Source organism: Gamsiella multidivaricata (genome assembly GCF_025024155.1).
Source record: "Gamsiella multidivaricata strain RSA 2152 chromosome Unknown BC939scaffold_68, whole genome shotgun sequence".
Classification (NCBI taxonomy): Eukaryota; Fungi; Mortierellomycota; class Mortierellomycetes; order Mortierellales; family Mortierellaceae; genus Gamsiella; species Gamsiella multidivaricata.
Genome location: NW_026251776.1, coordinates 51,877 through 66,055, shown reverse-complemented (window position 1 = coordinate 66,055; position 14,179 = coordinate 51,877). Strand labels below are relative to the sequence as shown.

General features: G+C 48.8%; 5 protein-coding genes across 5 annotated transcripts; all 5 read right to left on the bottom strand.

Annotated features, from left to right (window-relative positions):
* Positions 1–271: 271 nt before the first annotated feature.
* On the bottom strand, positions 272–3,450 carry BC939DRAFT_480032 (uncharacterized protein; the record flags this gene model as incomplete). The annotated part of the gene is made up of 7 exons (XM_051558901.1): positions 272–1,549; positions 1,659–2,283; positions 2,366–2,493; positions 2,588–2,638; positions 2,741–2,885; positions 2,971–3,156; positions 3,263–3,450. 7 exons carry the CDS (start codon positions 3,448–3,450, stop codon positions 272–274), a joined length of 2,601 nt encoding a protein of 866 aa, XP_051408807.1.
* A 1,390-nt stretch (positions 3,451–4,840) lies between these two features.
* On the bottom strand, positions 4,841–6,256 carry BC939DRAFT_400965 (chitin synthase-domain-containing protein; the record flags this gene model as incomplete). The annotated part of the gene is made up of 2 exons (XM_051552574.1): positions 4,841–5,468; positions 5,646–6,256. The coding sequence occupies 2 exons, from the start codon at positions 6,254–6,256 to the stop codon at positions 4,841–4,843; spliced, it is 1,239 nt and encodes a 412-aa protein (XP_051408806.1).
* Positions 6,257–9,600: 3,344 nt separating this feature from the next.
* BC939DRAFT_276423 (uncharacterized protein) lies at positions 9,601–10,220 on the bottom strand. The gene has a single exon (XM_051551171.1). The coding sequence runs from the start codon at positions 10,081–10,083 to the stop codon at positions 9,715–9,717; it is 369 nt and encodes a 122-aa protein (XP_051408805.1). The 5' UTR covers positions 10,084–10,220; the 3' UTR covers positions 9,601–9,714.
* A 1,084-nt stretch (positions 10,221–11,304) lies between these two features.
* BC939DRAFT_276283 (uncharacterized protein) lies at positions 11,305–12,770 on the bottom strand. The gene is made up of 5 exons (XM_051551169.1): positions 12,511–12,770; positions 12,285–12,418; positions 12,026–12,166; positions 11,799–11,899; positions 11,305–11,610 (listed from the first exon to the last, which is right to left on the bottom strand). The coding sequence occupies exons 1-5, from the start codon at positions 12,686–12,688 to the stop codon at positions 11,511–11,513; spliced, it is 654 nt and encodes a 217-aa protein (XP_051408804.1). The 5' UTR covers positions 12,689–12,770; the 3' UTR covers positions 11,305–11,510.
* On the bottom strand, positions 12,771–14,119 carry BC939DRAFT_276344 (uncharacterized protein). The gene is made up of 6 exons (XM_051551170.1): positions 14,101–14,119; positions 13,840–14,014; positions 13,721–13,765; positions 13,487–13,622; positions 13,234–13,399; positions 12,771–13,154 (listed from the first exon to the last, which is right to left on the bottom strand). The coding sequence occupies exons 2-6, from the start codon at positions 13,915–13,917 to the stop codon at positions 12,854–12,856; spliced, it is 726 nt and encodes a 241-aa protein (XP_051408803.1). The 5' UTR covers positions 13,918–14,014; positions 14,101–14,119; the 3' UTR covers positions 12,771–12,853.
* Between the last annotated feature and the right edge of the window lie 60 nt (positions 14,120–14,179).

Sequence of the window (14,179 nt, the reverse complement as noted above, 5' to 3'; positions counted from 1 at the left end):
AAGAAGTAAGGAAGAAAGGAATGAGCGGAGCTTTTTTAGCGATGAGGATGAGCGATTCCTCTCCCGGCCTCGTCCTCCTGCCCTCGTCCTCCTTGTTTGCTCGCTCTTTTGTGCGACCACCCAAGGTTTTTTAGGCCCTCCAGCTCATTCTCGCTGGCAATTTGTCCTGTGGTCACTTGAGATGTCAGGGGAATGTTTCCTTTTACTTGCACTGCTTGACTCCAAGCATCCAGCCTCCACGAGCATGGATATGACGTCACGCGTCGCGAGTTTATTTGGTCCGCAATGGATCATCCTCCGATAGCTGCTGGCTTGCTACAGACACCATTCCTGACTCTGTTACTGACGATCCAGACCCACTGCGTTTGCTAACGGCGCCTGCAAGAGGATCAATCTTCATGCGCGACTTTGAAGATGAGGGTAAAAAGATATCTACTGAAGGTCGCGATCCCGAACCACCCCCGCCAACAGCACCTGCTTCAGATCCGGCTCCTGGCTTGTTTATGGACGATAAGGACGACGATGACGAAGAATGTATTCCTCCTACTGCTGACGCCCCGGTCGCTGAACTAATACCGCCATCATCATTCAGCATCCAGCTAAACTGAGAGTTTGCTAACGAGGATCGCGGTGACTTCACCTTGGACGTCGATGTAGATGAACCTGTTCCCCTTGAGTCCGATAATGATGGTGATGACGATCTTGCTGGCTTCGTCTTCGTGTCCTCGATGAGATCGTCAAAGGAGAACGGCTTTGGTGTGGGTATACGCGGTACCGGGGTGGGCACATACGGCTCAGAGATTGGAGGCGTTACTGAAGACGTATGGATATCGACGCCGTATTCATGACCGCTATGTCCTTGAACCTCACTGGTCTGACTCGATGCTCGAGACTGTGCTCGTCCCTCATTTGTGCCATCATGGGTGGACCGTACAGGACTTCCTATCCTGACTGGGCTTGGGGAATTGCTCTTAGTTGTCGCTATCGTAGCATTGGGTGGTTTCCGCTGCGGCGGTGTTCCTGCATTCTGTGGATCCAGCGATGGTTTAGGTGCAAAATGAGCTGGTTTTGCTGTAGATTGAGTTGTATCCCGAGTTCCAGCATCGCTGCTGACTTGACCAGACTTCTCCAACATTCCAGACTCAATAACGAGAGGGTCGAGATCCTTGGAGAGACCTAGCAGAATATCACGAACGTGTTCCAGGCCCGAAAATGCAGCCGATGCCGCTTTGGAAGGCGATTTGCCGTTGCTAGACATGTGCTCCTTGCTTTTGCTGGAATCGTTGTTGTTTGATGGCGAGATGTACTCAGACTCCAAAATGACCAGTGCTTTAGCTACAATCTGGCCCAATTGTAACTGGACTTGTTTGTCGGGATCAATGGCCGTGTTGTTACTGCTCTGGTTCTTGTGAGTAACAGGCGCTGGCTGAGTTGACGCAACCACCCTGCTACTGGATGAGATCGCTTGATCAAACATAGGTGGGAAGTTGGCAGCCAATGGTGGTGGAGTAGGAGTATTGGCTTTCCTGATATATGACTGAGTATTTTTCTACATCAAATAAAAATAAAATATAAAAAACACACACTTCGCAAAGGATTGCTCTTTCTTTCATTTAACAGAATCAAGAAGAGTTCAGCCACTCCCGTCCGTCGCTTACCTTCATGTCATGGATCGCCTTATTCAAAGCGGCCCCTCCTTTGCTCTCCAAAACATTCTTCGTTACATGCACAAACCCCTCCGCGACAGGCTTTATTGCGTCCAATGCAGCTGGTGGCAGATGCTGACTGAGGACACCATTGCTTGAGAATCCCAGAATTTGATTTTTTGTCCGATCATACTGCTGACCCTGTTGACTATACTGCTGCTGTCGCGAGTATGGCGAGGGCGATCCGTCGCGAGGATGCTGTTGCGACTGGTTCTGATATTGCGTGCCGTGCTCTGCTTCTGATCCCGGCGATGGCAGCGGTGGAAGCGGTTTTCCTGAAAGTGCACTGTTCTGCCTGATGATCTCAAGACCTCCGGAAGAATTTGGGTCCTTTTGAAGGGTCACCGCCTGAGGAATGAATAGCTGCACGTCCTTGACGGGCGGATATCTCATCAGCTTGTGCAAGCACACAGCGAAATCTTCCTCCTCCAGCAGCTCGTCGCGGATCCTCAGCAGCATCGCCAACCCAATAAAGATGCAAATTTTGAGACTGGGATCCTTTGCAAAAATACCATCCCACAGGCTTAAGGCGTCATCCATAGGAAACTCTCTTCCAAAGAGCAACCGGAACCAGCGGCTATAAAATAAAATAGAACATTGCCGGTCAAAAATTTGCTCCCTCCTGTGGGCCTATTACGCGAGTAGCGCATCTCACTTACATTCCAAATAGCTGCGGCTGGATGTCAAGGCTCTTCAAGTGGAGGTATAGCTGATTGTCGACTCTTTCCAGGTATCGAAATATATTCATCGACCATTCAATGACAGGCGTCTGCTTTCCTGGTGGAGGCTGAGGTCAATAGCGAAAGCAGGCCATGTTAATATTCGTAGAAGCCCTGTATATTGAGATTGTTTAGACACGCTTTGTAGTTCCCATTGCCTACCTCTGGTGTTTCTTGCTTGCCAAAGGGCTGGGTGTGACTGGCTGAAGTAGGCTGTTTCGTGGAAGCAGCAAAACATAAATGTTACACAATGGAATGGTACTAAATAGGAAGCTGTGAACAGATGCCTTCAGTCGTAATGCACGAACAACGAACCTTGGGTCTTCTGCTGGACGTTCTTTCATCGCTGAATTCATACCAAGGCTTCGCATGACGCATCAAACTTGAGAATAGAGCAAACGTATCGTGCTCAATATAACTCGAGTCCAAAACGCTTTTCATGACGTCCAATGTCGAGTCCCTATACAGGTCAAGTTGTCAGCCAAGTGTCTTGCCACTTGCATTCAAAGCACTCGTTCAATAGGCTACAACCCTTGAGCACTTACGAAGAAACACCCGGCTCAGCATTGACGTCCAAACTCTCAGAGGAAACTACCCAAAGAATATGGGCCACCAATTCATGCATCCCCTGGCGATAAGAAACGTCGTGGTTGATCTTGCAGTAGATGAATAAAATGTCGTTCAGTTGCTCCTGCACCTTTTCTGATCGAAAGTAGTCATTGTCCGGGAGTCTATCAAGTCGCGATACATGAGATATCGCAGAGTTAATATAAACGAGCTGCTACTATGCATATCTTCGGATGATAATCCCAGCTGAATGCTTGATTAGCAACATACGTTCTCTCTACGTCCTGTTTTATGATTTTTCGTAGCTCCGAATCGACAAAGAACTGTTGCCAGGGACTGTCCTCAGCCAGACTGAGTGGGTTGTTGACTTCCAGGTCTGGCTCAGGTCCATTGTCGCTCCCAACTGCTCGGATATATTTCTTTCTCAGTTCCACGTATCGCTCGCGTTCTTTGGTCATGGCAAATGGCCAAGTTGAGATCTCTACCGAGGGTAAGCATGACAGATACACCTATAACGGATAGATGAAATTAGGACGTTGTTACGCGACAGTACGCGCAAGATAGGAACGAGAGAAGTTTGATGCGCTGTAATTTACCTTCCAGCATACAGACCGGATACCATCAATGCCTAGGTTTGAGTGTTGCGAGACAGCCCTAGCTTTCAATGACTCTAAAGTGAGGTTCGGATCCTCAAACACCTCAGTCCACTTTAGCCTAGCGAGACAGGAACAGGGTCGTGTGAAGTAACTGGCAATGAGTACAGGGGTCTTGACACTAGCAGGTACTTGGACCCAGGCACGAATGTGGAGTGTGACAGTGTAGCGTACCGGGCTCCTTTGATGGTATTCATTGGACGTGTTCCTTCAGAGTCGGGTCGTAAAAATGAAAAGTGATGGAGAGGCGAAAATGGGGAGGAATGGGAATGGTCGTCAAGGCAATGGGAGAAAAAGTTTAAAGCGTAAGAGCTGGGCTGGAAGGGGAGACAGGGGAGATTCGATCCTTGAGCCAAATGGACGTCACGGGCAGGCCGGCGCACATCGTCGTGCGAAAGTAGGTTTGTAAAGATCTCGCCTACCGGTGTTTAATCGTGTCCATCGAAATTACCCTGGAAAATAGGTGATATTCAATGGCGATTTAAAAAGACATAAGGAATGTACTATGGAATGAACAATACCGTTTGGAACGCAGTCGATCTGTCGTTAAAGCTGATATACATTGCCGCTCAATTGCTCGCATTTGAAGTGTGATCACTCTACATCCCACATCCCCCCATAAAATCCAAGCATTGGCAACATCTGCAATTGAGCTCTACCTCGAACCACGTGGAAATGCAGCTGTGCTAATCCGTTAAAGGATATCCAAGAGGCGGTAGAGCGATAAGTAGAAGAAGCGAGAGTATGGTCGATAACTTTAATGTGGAGGAGGTATTAGTGTAAAGGTTATATATACAATCGGTAGTCTGGGAGGAAGGTCCCAGCTAGGAATAAAATAAGGAGCTATATACAATGTCATGTCCTCAATGGCGGTGTGAAGGCATGTTCGGGATCAGCCTTGCCGTCCGAACCCTCTAGTCTCGTTCTGGTGTTTGTGCTTGTGCTTGTGCTTGTGCTTGTGCTGCCAATGGCATTAACCCGTCGTGACGCTTCATCGAATTCCACTCTGCCCAATACCTGACCATATGATATCTGGTAGCACTCGGCGTCGTCGTCATTCCTGCTTGCGGACGTCCAACTGCAGAAGGTTCAGGGGATGTCTCTGCCGAGGACTCATGATCTATTTTCAAATGCATGTATCATGCGCCATTAGAACGCGTTGTCTTCCCTTTTCTTAATGCTTAAAACAAGTCAGTCAGAGAAACTTACCATCGAGGTGCCAATAGGCCAATAGGGCTACACCAATGCTCTTACAAGGCAGGGTGACCATATACATGCAGAAACCAACAACGTTCTTTAAAATCGTGCGGCGTCCCAAGCAGACGCCCAGAATCGGCTGTAGTAGCGTCGCTGAGAGCATGAACGCAAGCGCCAAAACCGTCGGTAGAGAATAGAGCGCGCCCACATTCGTCACAGCTCCAATTACCACGATCACCAAGGTTGCACACGTCAGGATAGCCATCGCTGGCCCTAAGACCAACTTCAGCCATTTCTTCATCGCCAGACAGTTAATCGAGCAGCAAAAGACGCCCCGAAGGCGTGGTGACCACATCTGGACCCAATAGGTATGGAAGGAGCTGGTCAAGAGCAACCGCTGCTGCAGGAGGTAAGCGGAGAGGTCAGCTGTGACAGTGAAGCCATAGGTGGCATAAGGTTGGTACACGATTCGGCGGTCAGGGAAGGCGCTGTGCAAGAGGCCTGTCAGATATCGATCCTCGCCACCGTCCAGGACCAGGCTGCGGTCGTGTAGGGTATGCGTCCTATGGTCAACGTACGATGATACCACGTCTGGATGGACTAATACGGGGATAGCGTACTCGACTCTATCCTGATCCTTCTCTATGCGGTGCCTGGCAACGATCTCGGCGGTGCCGCGGTTACAGGTGTCGTGTTCCTCGTTCTCATGGCCGTCCTTCACATCATCCGTGGCTGATACGATCGAATCATGATCGGAGTGGCGCTTTGAGGTCTTGGGACCTGGTCCGATGTATTTGTCAGACAACTTGACCTTGATCCTGACAAGCGAAAATCGACTAGGGAGGCACTGCACCGCCCCCGTTGTGGACTCAAACGCATTGGTGAACTGCAAAGACAGGTGGTGCTCATAGTCTTGGGTCCATGTCAGCCAATTCTGGGAGCTATTTTCGACCATGCCTTGGCCAGAAGCACCTATGACCCGCTCATTGTTCTCCAGGGTGTCCACCAGCCGCGTTACGCTATGACGATCGCATACACTGCCAACCTCGGTCATAAGCAGCATCTCAAAAATCCCTGGACCGTGGTGGTTGAGATCTCGAACTCTTTCGAATAAGTCGTACTCCAGAGCCGATATGGGCTGGTTAAAGCAAACGCGGTGTAGCCATCGGACCACCAACTTCTTCTTTTCCCAGTTCCCGTGGTGCGGTTGCGATAGATGATCACGCGGAGGCCGAATGACTAGGATGTAAGGGACTCTTCGAGCGTCAATCACATAGTGACCGGAATGCACCACTGACGCGTCATCGATTACTCCGCCGCTATCAGATTGAATGTCATCGAGCGCAATGGAGTCAACCTCCCGTTCCGGCCCCAAGCCTCCACGTACGGCGTTTTCGTTGTCCGAACTATTCATGAAGGATGTATCCATGAGTCCCAAACAAGAACTCGATGCCTGGCAAGGTTCCCCATCACTACTAGTGGCATCGACGATAACAAGCAACATCTTGCGGCTGTCCTCATGATCGGTCAACACGAGTGAATTGAGCGTGGCCTTGATACGGTCCTCAGTCTCGCCTGTCGGGCAAATTACCAGCATCAAAACGTGGTTCTGGTCTTTTGTTCCGACTTCTGTAGCCACATTGGACCTGCCATTATTGAGCAAAGGTTGAGAAAAAATCCACCGATAAATGAGTGCCGACGCCAATCGCATTATGGTGATCAACAAGAGCATTGCTAGTGCTAAAATGTTGATCACGATCGACGCTATGCATCCGCTGGGTTGTCCAGACAAAACCCCGATTCTAAAGAACCCCTCAAAACACTTGGAGATCTCTTTGTGGTCAGGTTGCCTCTGGACCATGAGCGTAGCATCTCTGCCCACGAGGCTACGGATCCAATCCATCCTTACTCGTTCCTCTATCATTATAGAGGAGTTAAATTGGGCCAAATAGTCCGTCGCATCAAACACAGAACCGTCGTATACAAATGTGGCACGTCCTCGAGCAATCTGATCTTGAATATCCGCCCAATTGTAAATCACCCGGATGTCGTCGCGTAAAACGCCCCGTAGTAAATCTCTCGACGCCTGAGACTGGTGACAATGATTAATGCTCGCACTGCCCGCAGGCGAACATTTTCCGAAACTGGTGGCGGCACCAAAGTAATGGCACGTCTGGACCAGATCCGCGGGTGGGAACAGAAATGAAATGTCGGTGTCGTAGTGCGTGGACAAGAACGAGCTGAAGGTCGCTTGAGTAATGTTGCTACCAGCAGCGAGGGGGTGATGCCCATCCGAAAAAATCTTGCCGATGTCGTAGATCCGGCCGCGTATCGCCGCAAATCTCCCCGATTCTACTGCTCTACTAGAGTTCCCATAGCGCCCATTGAAGTCGAGCATGGAAATGTCCTGAATCAAGTGGGGCCTGCAAGTTAGCAGGGCGAAGCCGAACGCCAAGAAGCCGAACAAGACCGACAATCCTGTCATCAAGACGCCTAGGGCCACTTTCTCGCGCCAATCCTGACGTCTGCTCTTGCTCCATGCCTTTGGAAGAACTCTAGCGGGACAGCACATAGTTATGGCCATTGCTAATGCTACCCAACTCGAATTCCTGGATCTTTCTACCATTTGATGGCGTCGTAGTAGTCGTTGGTTGAGCTCGTTCTCCATGTCCTTTTCCTTGACACGCTCCGAATGGCTGTGATTGGAAAGTCGATGAGGCCGAAAACGCTGCTGGATCAATGTACTGGGGTTTGCCGGCACTGGAATTGCTACCTCAGGCTGGACCTCGGGCTGGTTTTCGGAGAAATAGAGAAGGCGCCTAGAACCATATCGAGGAATGAGGCCGTGTCTGTAGATGCTGTATATCAGAGTTGGCATCCAAGTCTGGGACGGCATTGTTCTGTGTTCGAGTTTCTCTGCCTCGGCAGCAGCGGATGTGGGCGCTACAGTTGAAAGTATTTCGGGCATGCTTCGCTCCTGCGTCAAAGATGCAAATGCAGATGACGTCCCGTCCAGACTGGGTTCCGCGAAGGAGTTTTCGCGAGGGGCGTTAAACATATCTACGAGGTGGCTCGACGCCATGGCGGTTGGTATAGGCGAGACTGGCTCCTCGTCGGCCCTTGGTGGCGCAGGGGGGATCAATAGTGGATGTGGACGGCGGGAGTGGCGGCGCGAGGATAGTATGGACTGATGAGAGATGGTGCTGTTCTGTATGGAAAAGGACGAGCGTTGAGTGCCGCAGGTGATGTCTTCGTGTCCTTCCTCAGGAACAGAGGGCAAGGAGGGTGCTGGTGAGTGTGTCCTCCTGGAAGGTGACCTCGGTGCTGTAGGGGATATTTGCTGGATCAGGCCCCGGGAGCTCATACTCGGCCCTTGTCCTGAAGAGGATGCGGGGACGTTGCTGCGTCGGGATAAAAATTTGGATATGTACACTGCGATGGACTTGTGGCCTGCATCCCAGGAGAGACTGCGTGCATCCTTGCCGTTGGCGGTCTTGATGTATGGGTCGGCATTATGTGCCAGCAGCAGCTTGCAAGCCTCTAATTTGCCTGCATAGGCTGCCAGCATGAGGGCTGACCATCCGTATTGGTCCAGGGTGTTCAGGGACGCGCCATGGTCCAGCAACTCGGCCATGACATCCACGTGGCCAGCATAAGATGCAAGGAGCAGTGCGGACTTTTGAGTGTTGTCTTGCTGGTTCACATCAGCATGGCCAATTGAGATGAGTAGGCGGCAGATCGAGACGAAACCGTTGTACGAGGCGATAATCAAGGGTGTGATCGCTTCCTGTGGGATGTTTGGTATGGGACATTCATGTAAGAGAGCAAATGAGGACACGATAAAAAAACAAGGTTGGATGTGCATTTAGCATTTAGCATTTAGGGGGGAAAGACAATAACCGATTTACGTATGATGAGTACTCGAGAGATCATGCAGACAGACAACACAAGCAAACAAGCAGTAAGGTATGAAGGGGAATAGATGGGAAGGAAGATCTAGCCGCCGGGAACAACAAAACGTGCCAGCTCATAATTCATTTCCCGTTGGCCTTACCTCGTTTCCTCGACTAGCGGACGCACCAGCCAACAGCAGTAACTGCACGCACTCGGTCGAGCCAGCAGCTGCGGCTTGATATAGTGCGGTTTCGCCCTCATCGTCTGCGCAGGTATAAAAAGCAAAAGAGAAAAAGGAGGCCGGAATATGATGGAGTGTGGATGATTAATATATTTACAGGCAAGCCCTGAGAGGTGTCAATTGACTAGACGCACTTTTACGACGGATGATGCCAAATAGTAATGAACAACGGGTTTACCTTGCAGATTCGCATTGATGTTGGGTAGAGCCAAGAGATATCTCAACACGCGGTGCTTATTTTCAGTCGCAGCAACCATTAACATGGTCTTTCCTTCTCTGTCCCGGACTTTGTTAGGATCCAGTGAGAGACTGGTGAGGACGTGATCGAGGTGTTCTGTGTCCTGTACGAGGACTGCGTGAAAGATGGAGCGTATCACGCCTGCGACCGAGTATCGACGAGTGGACGCGGGTATGGTCGTGCTGGAGCTGGAGGTTTCGTGGAAGGGGGAGTCGTCCGGATCGGATACAGCCGCACTGGGCTGCTGTCCGTGGAAACCACCAGTCTCCATGGCAGCGACAGCCGTTCGTCGGTGCGACGTGGAATCGGTCAGTGTTCTGAAAGGATATTTGGTGGAAATTCGAGGTTGCGATTTGGGTGTGGGGCGTGAGGTGTGAAGTGCGAGAGAAAAATGTGGGCTACAGGGCCGGGGTCAGGGCAGAATCAGGGACCACAAACAGGATCCGGGACAAAGTATTGGTCTAGTAAGTCTCAGTCTTGCTCGTCTCAATATTATCTGTCAAACAGGAGGTTTGGTTGAAGTGTCAAGGCGAAAGCGATGATGATCAGCAGGAGGAAGAGGAGGGCGGAGAAGAGCAGTAATGGGGATGGTGATGACGGACATGGATTTGTAATTGCCTGAGTTGGAGGACAAGAACGAGAAGGGGAAGAGAAAGGAGAAAGGTGGCAAAACAGATATCCTGAGGAATCGGGGCACTGACTGTTGTATACAAAACATGGAGAGCTGTGGAGCCAGCTGTAACAGCACCAACATTACCAACAGTCTAAAGACAACCAACAGCTGCAGTTTAAAGCACCGGAAGGGGCGCCAATGGAGCACAGAACCATAAAAAACAGTTAGCGAAACGCTATACGTATTCCATATCATAAACTATATTCTACCAATACTTGAGCTCTGCCCTAAAAAGACGGGAGGACCTAAGGACGAGAACAGAGAGACATATACAACAGACTGCCATGGATGACAGAATCTATGGATCCGCAGAGTAACGCTACACACCCAACAACAACAACAACAACAACAACAAGCAGCAAACAAACATGCATGCAAACAAATATCCATCCTTGCTGAAAACAGCAGCGTGCACTCCGTCGCAGTACAATGAATGAAGCACAAAGAAAAAAGAAGCGTCGACCAACTCTAGACTAGAATAGCTTCCATATAAATCAAGGGACAAAGACCAGGTTGAAGACATTGACTGACTGGCTGACTGACTGACTGGCCTTGCAATTGTTGGTTGGCAATGGATAGAACTGGATAAATGAGAAAGTGTATCAGGGTCGACTGCCTTGTATAGAGAAGTCGATTCATGAGTTCACTGCAGCTCTGTCCCTCATTTTCGCACTGTCGGGCAAAATAACATTGTCGCCTGTCATGCGCCATGCGTCTATCTGTTCATCGGTCAATTTGCGATTTGTTCCTGAAAACAAAAAAACAAAAAAACGCATACATCCTCATCCTCATACACTTCTTGCTGCAGCAACTGCTGTAGCTCCTTACTCTCTACTTTTCTTGCCCCCTTCTCTCGTGTAGCGATAGATGTCCACTGTGCCATAGTCCGCATGTGTTAGTCTATGTAACAAAGACCCTATCGACCATTGCAAGAGAAAAAAAACCAATAATGTATCGCCTCTCAGATCACTCCTTTTTTTTTTACATCATATGCTCAGTAGCTCATGCTTGTATGTTACAAAATATACAAACGCCGATGGAGCGAGTTAGCTTGCTGCGAGCGACCAGAGGACAAACGCTGTAGGTGTACAAGGATGCCCTTATGCGTTTTTTTAATTGAATATTTATTCTATTCTTGCGGTACGCCCGTCCCCAGATGCGGCTATTTTTTTTCTTTGTTTTCTGACCCTTTCTCTATGGATCGGTGGATAGGGGGAAGTTCGCAAAACTGGCCATTTTCAACGCATGAACATACACAAATTGTGTAACTATGTTACCAAGGAGCTACGCTTCTAGCTGGCATGACTCCACAACCACAGCCGCAACATCATAAGCCGAACTGGGCTGCAAATGAGGTGCTCATGCGGCCTACACACTCACTTTACAGTGGGTCATTTGACCATGAGTTGACCACAGAGGCTGAAAAAGGAACCATTCCTTGCTCAGCAGTCTAATGTGCCAATACGTCTCAGTGTAACACTTTATTATCGGGAGGGTGAACAAAAGAAGCCAATCGTACGAAAATGCACTATTCTGCTGCAGCTATCGCAGGCGCAACTCGGTATCGATTGTCTAACTGCCGCCGTAGTTGAATACCCGTAGCATAGGTTGTATGGCGATGGCTACTGCTTGCTTCTGTCCTTAATTTGTTCCGACAAGGACACCGCATGGTCCCAACTTTGCTTCGTCAATGTCTGCTCGCCCTTACTCAATGCCACGAGCCTTGGGACAACGAAATGTACAAAAGGAAAAGGAAAAGCCAGTAAGGGTCAGCTTAGTACGGCACATAAACAACATATATCGATCGTGTAAATGACCAGGTGAGTTTATCATTTTTCGCATTTCCCCGGAAGGATAAAAAAGACGCGGGAAAAAAAAAACACAGGAGAAACAAGGGAGGCACTGTTTACCTTGCAAGGGAGATCCTGAACGCGAGCTCATTGGGCGTTATAAGGCTGGTCCCAGCTGCTGTCGCGGCTTTGCGCTGTTCCATAAACTCCGTCTCGATTTCCTATTTCGAGTGCGAAGAGAAAAGCGCGGGAAAACGGGAAATAAAAATGATATATGTTAGCTGACAATCCCAAACACTGGAATCCGTAAAATAAATACACATGCATATTGACAATCTCAGCGATACCTTGGCCATCTCCTCTGGAAGCGTGTATTCCGTGAGGCGGAAGATGCTGATGTATTTGCGGAACGATGCGAACTGCTCCTGAGTGAGCTCTGTCAGCAGCTCGACCGAAGACTCGGATTTCAGTGTGACAGCACAATCCACCTAACCACAAGTTATTCTGTTAGTGTTACCGCATGTTTACAGCTCAGGCACTTTTCCCGCCAAAAAAAAAAAAAAAAAAAAAAAAAAAAAAAAAAAAAAAGAGGCAGGGTTGGATTACTGGGACAAGTGAGTTGCCATGTGAGACAATCAATAGGGAAATATCAGTCTGGAACTCCAGGACGTTGAACGGGAAAACGTAGTTTAGCGTTTGGTACAAGCTGACGTCCGATACTGCCTTCAAGTTCTTTAAACCTACGATTGGAAACAAGGCACGTACGATGAGAATTCATGAATGGAAATAGCGAATGTAGACTTCAGCACGGTAGTCTTGCATGAGTGCATACCCTTATCAAGTAATGTGCCTTCTTCCATGACAGTCTCATCTAGGATCATGGCCGTTCCTCGTGTCACTTGAAGGACTCCTGAAAGGAGTTGCTCATCGCCTCGAGGGAAGAAGAAACTGTTGTTCAGGTTCTCAAGGTTCATCGGTATAGCATGGACTTTGGGCAGGATGTTCTTCATGATTCGGGCAAGATCTTGAAAAACCGAAGGATTGGCAGAGGAAGTCCTGAGATTCAAGCTGAACTTTCCAAGAACGGTTCCACTCGGCCTCGAATACCTATGAAATACAGGATGATGGCGGATTAGATCAATATGACAAACGCTACACCTTCGTCGAATTCGCGTTCAGGAGGAAAGATGGCATATGTTTTTGAGTGATACGTACACTCTGGCCAAAAAGTGAAGGAGGACCAGCTCAGCGGCTAGTTGATCTCCATGAACGGCTGAGGCGATATATTGGATCAGATCCTTTCTGATGCTTTCCGCTTCCTTGACATAATGCTGTAAGTCACTCGCTTCAGGATGACCAGTCAGACTAAGCTCTGGGTGTCCATGATCCTCGACCTTACGCATGAGAATGGCGTGAACAGTCGGGATACTGGGGGCGCGGGACGACTCAAATAAATCAAAGGAATCTCCATACAACCTGGAGGAGGACACACAAAGATGTTAACAGCGTTTCTAGTGCTCATTCATCATAATACACGGTTGAGTATTGACCTTACAGGTTATCGCTAGCGCCCAGAACGCCAATAACCTCCACCGTGTCTGTTACGCCGACGGATATATCAGACGAGTGAGTTTTGACGACTACAGCGAAGTGATCGATGCCCTGAAATGGGTAACGTTCTGGAACATTTCCAGACGATGTGGAATCTTCAAGGTCCATATCTGTCAATATGCAATTCAAAGTGTTGATATTAGTGTAGGTTTAGCGTCGAAAGTCATCCATCACCTTCAAAGGGTGTCTCACCGTACCTTGAAGTGCTACATCTAAGGCACTGTCCCTTGATCGGTCATAATCCTTGACCCATTGTGATTCCCCTGGGATTGAGACGCAGTAGTAGCTATTCCTGATGTCCATTATGCTCTGAGTAGGATCCATAATCCGGGTCTATGCATCGAAAGCAATATAAAATCAGCACCATGTCCTTTGATCCCAGCCTGTCTCCTTGTACATGTCCCTATACTATTGTGCTTAACATGACATACATCTTCCTTCTTAGGTCCATCTGAATATCTAAAGCAAACCAGTTTCTGTGAAAGTAAACGTGGTATGTCAGTCAGGGGAACAATATCGATAATCTAACTGCCAAAAAGTCGGGTCCTACCTCTTCGCCGTTAGGAAGAGAAATTGCACATGTGGCAAACAAAGCAACTTCCTGCAAAAGCTCAGTATCCTGGATCATACAGCGAAATCTCACGAGAGAGTTGAGAGGCAGGGTCCTGATCGACTCGGCATTAAGCAACGGGATCTATAGCATACGGAATGGATGAATGCCGTTTCTAATGAGCAATGATACTCAATTCTTATCACAGGCCTTCCTTGCAATGATCTTAAGGGAGCTTTCTTTGCCATTGTGCCATTGTACCTTCAACAGTTTTTCCCGGGTGTCAAAAAGGTCCTGAAAGTGCTCTGTTACCCCAAATTCATTCTTCTCGGTCAACTGC

Excerpts from the sequence above, each read along its gene's own strand:
- BC939DRAFT_276423 (XM_051551171.1), bottom strand. The coding sequence starts at position 10,083 with ATGATATGGAATACGTATAGCGTTTCGCTAACTGTTTTTTATGGTTCT.
- BC939DRAFT_276283 (XM_051551169.1), bottom strand. The coding sequence starts at position 12,688 with ATGAAGAACATCCTGCCCAAAGTCCATGCTATACCGATGAACCTTGAG. Across the intron at positions 12,419-12,510 it reads AGGCACATTACTTGATAAGG|GTTTAAAGAACTTGAAGGCA; the intron begins GTATGCACTCAT and ends TTCCAATCGTAG. Across the intron at positions 12,167-12,284 it reads ATGGCAACTCACTTGTCCCA|GTGGATTGTGCTGTCACACT; the intron begins GTAATCCAACCC and ends ACTTGTGGTTAG.
- BC939DRAFT_276344 (XM_051551170.1), bottom strand. The coding sequence starts at position 13,917 with ATGATCCAGGATACTGAGCTTTTGCAGGAAGTTGCTTTGTTTGCCACA. Across the intron at positions 13,400-13,486 it reads CTTAGATGTAGCACTTCAAG|ATATGGACCTTGAAGATTCC; the intron begins GTACGGTGAGAC and ends GCATATTGACAG. Across the intron at positions 13,155-13,233 it reads CTGGGCGCTAGCGATAACCT|GTTGTATGGAGATTCCTTTG; the intron begins GTAAGGTCAATA and ends GTCCTCCTCCAG.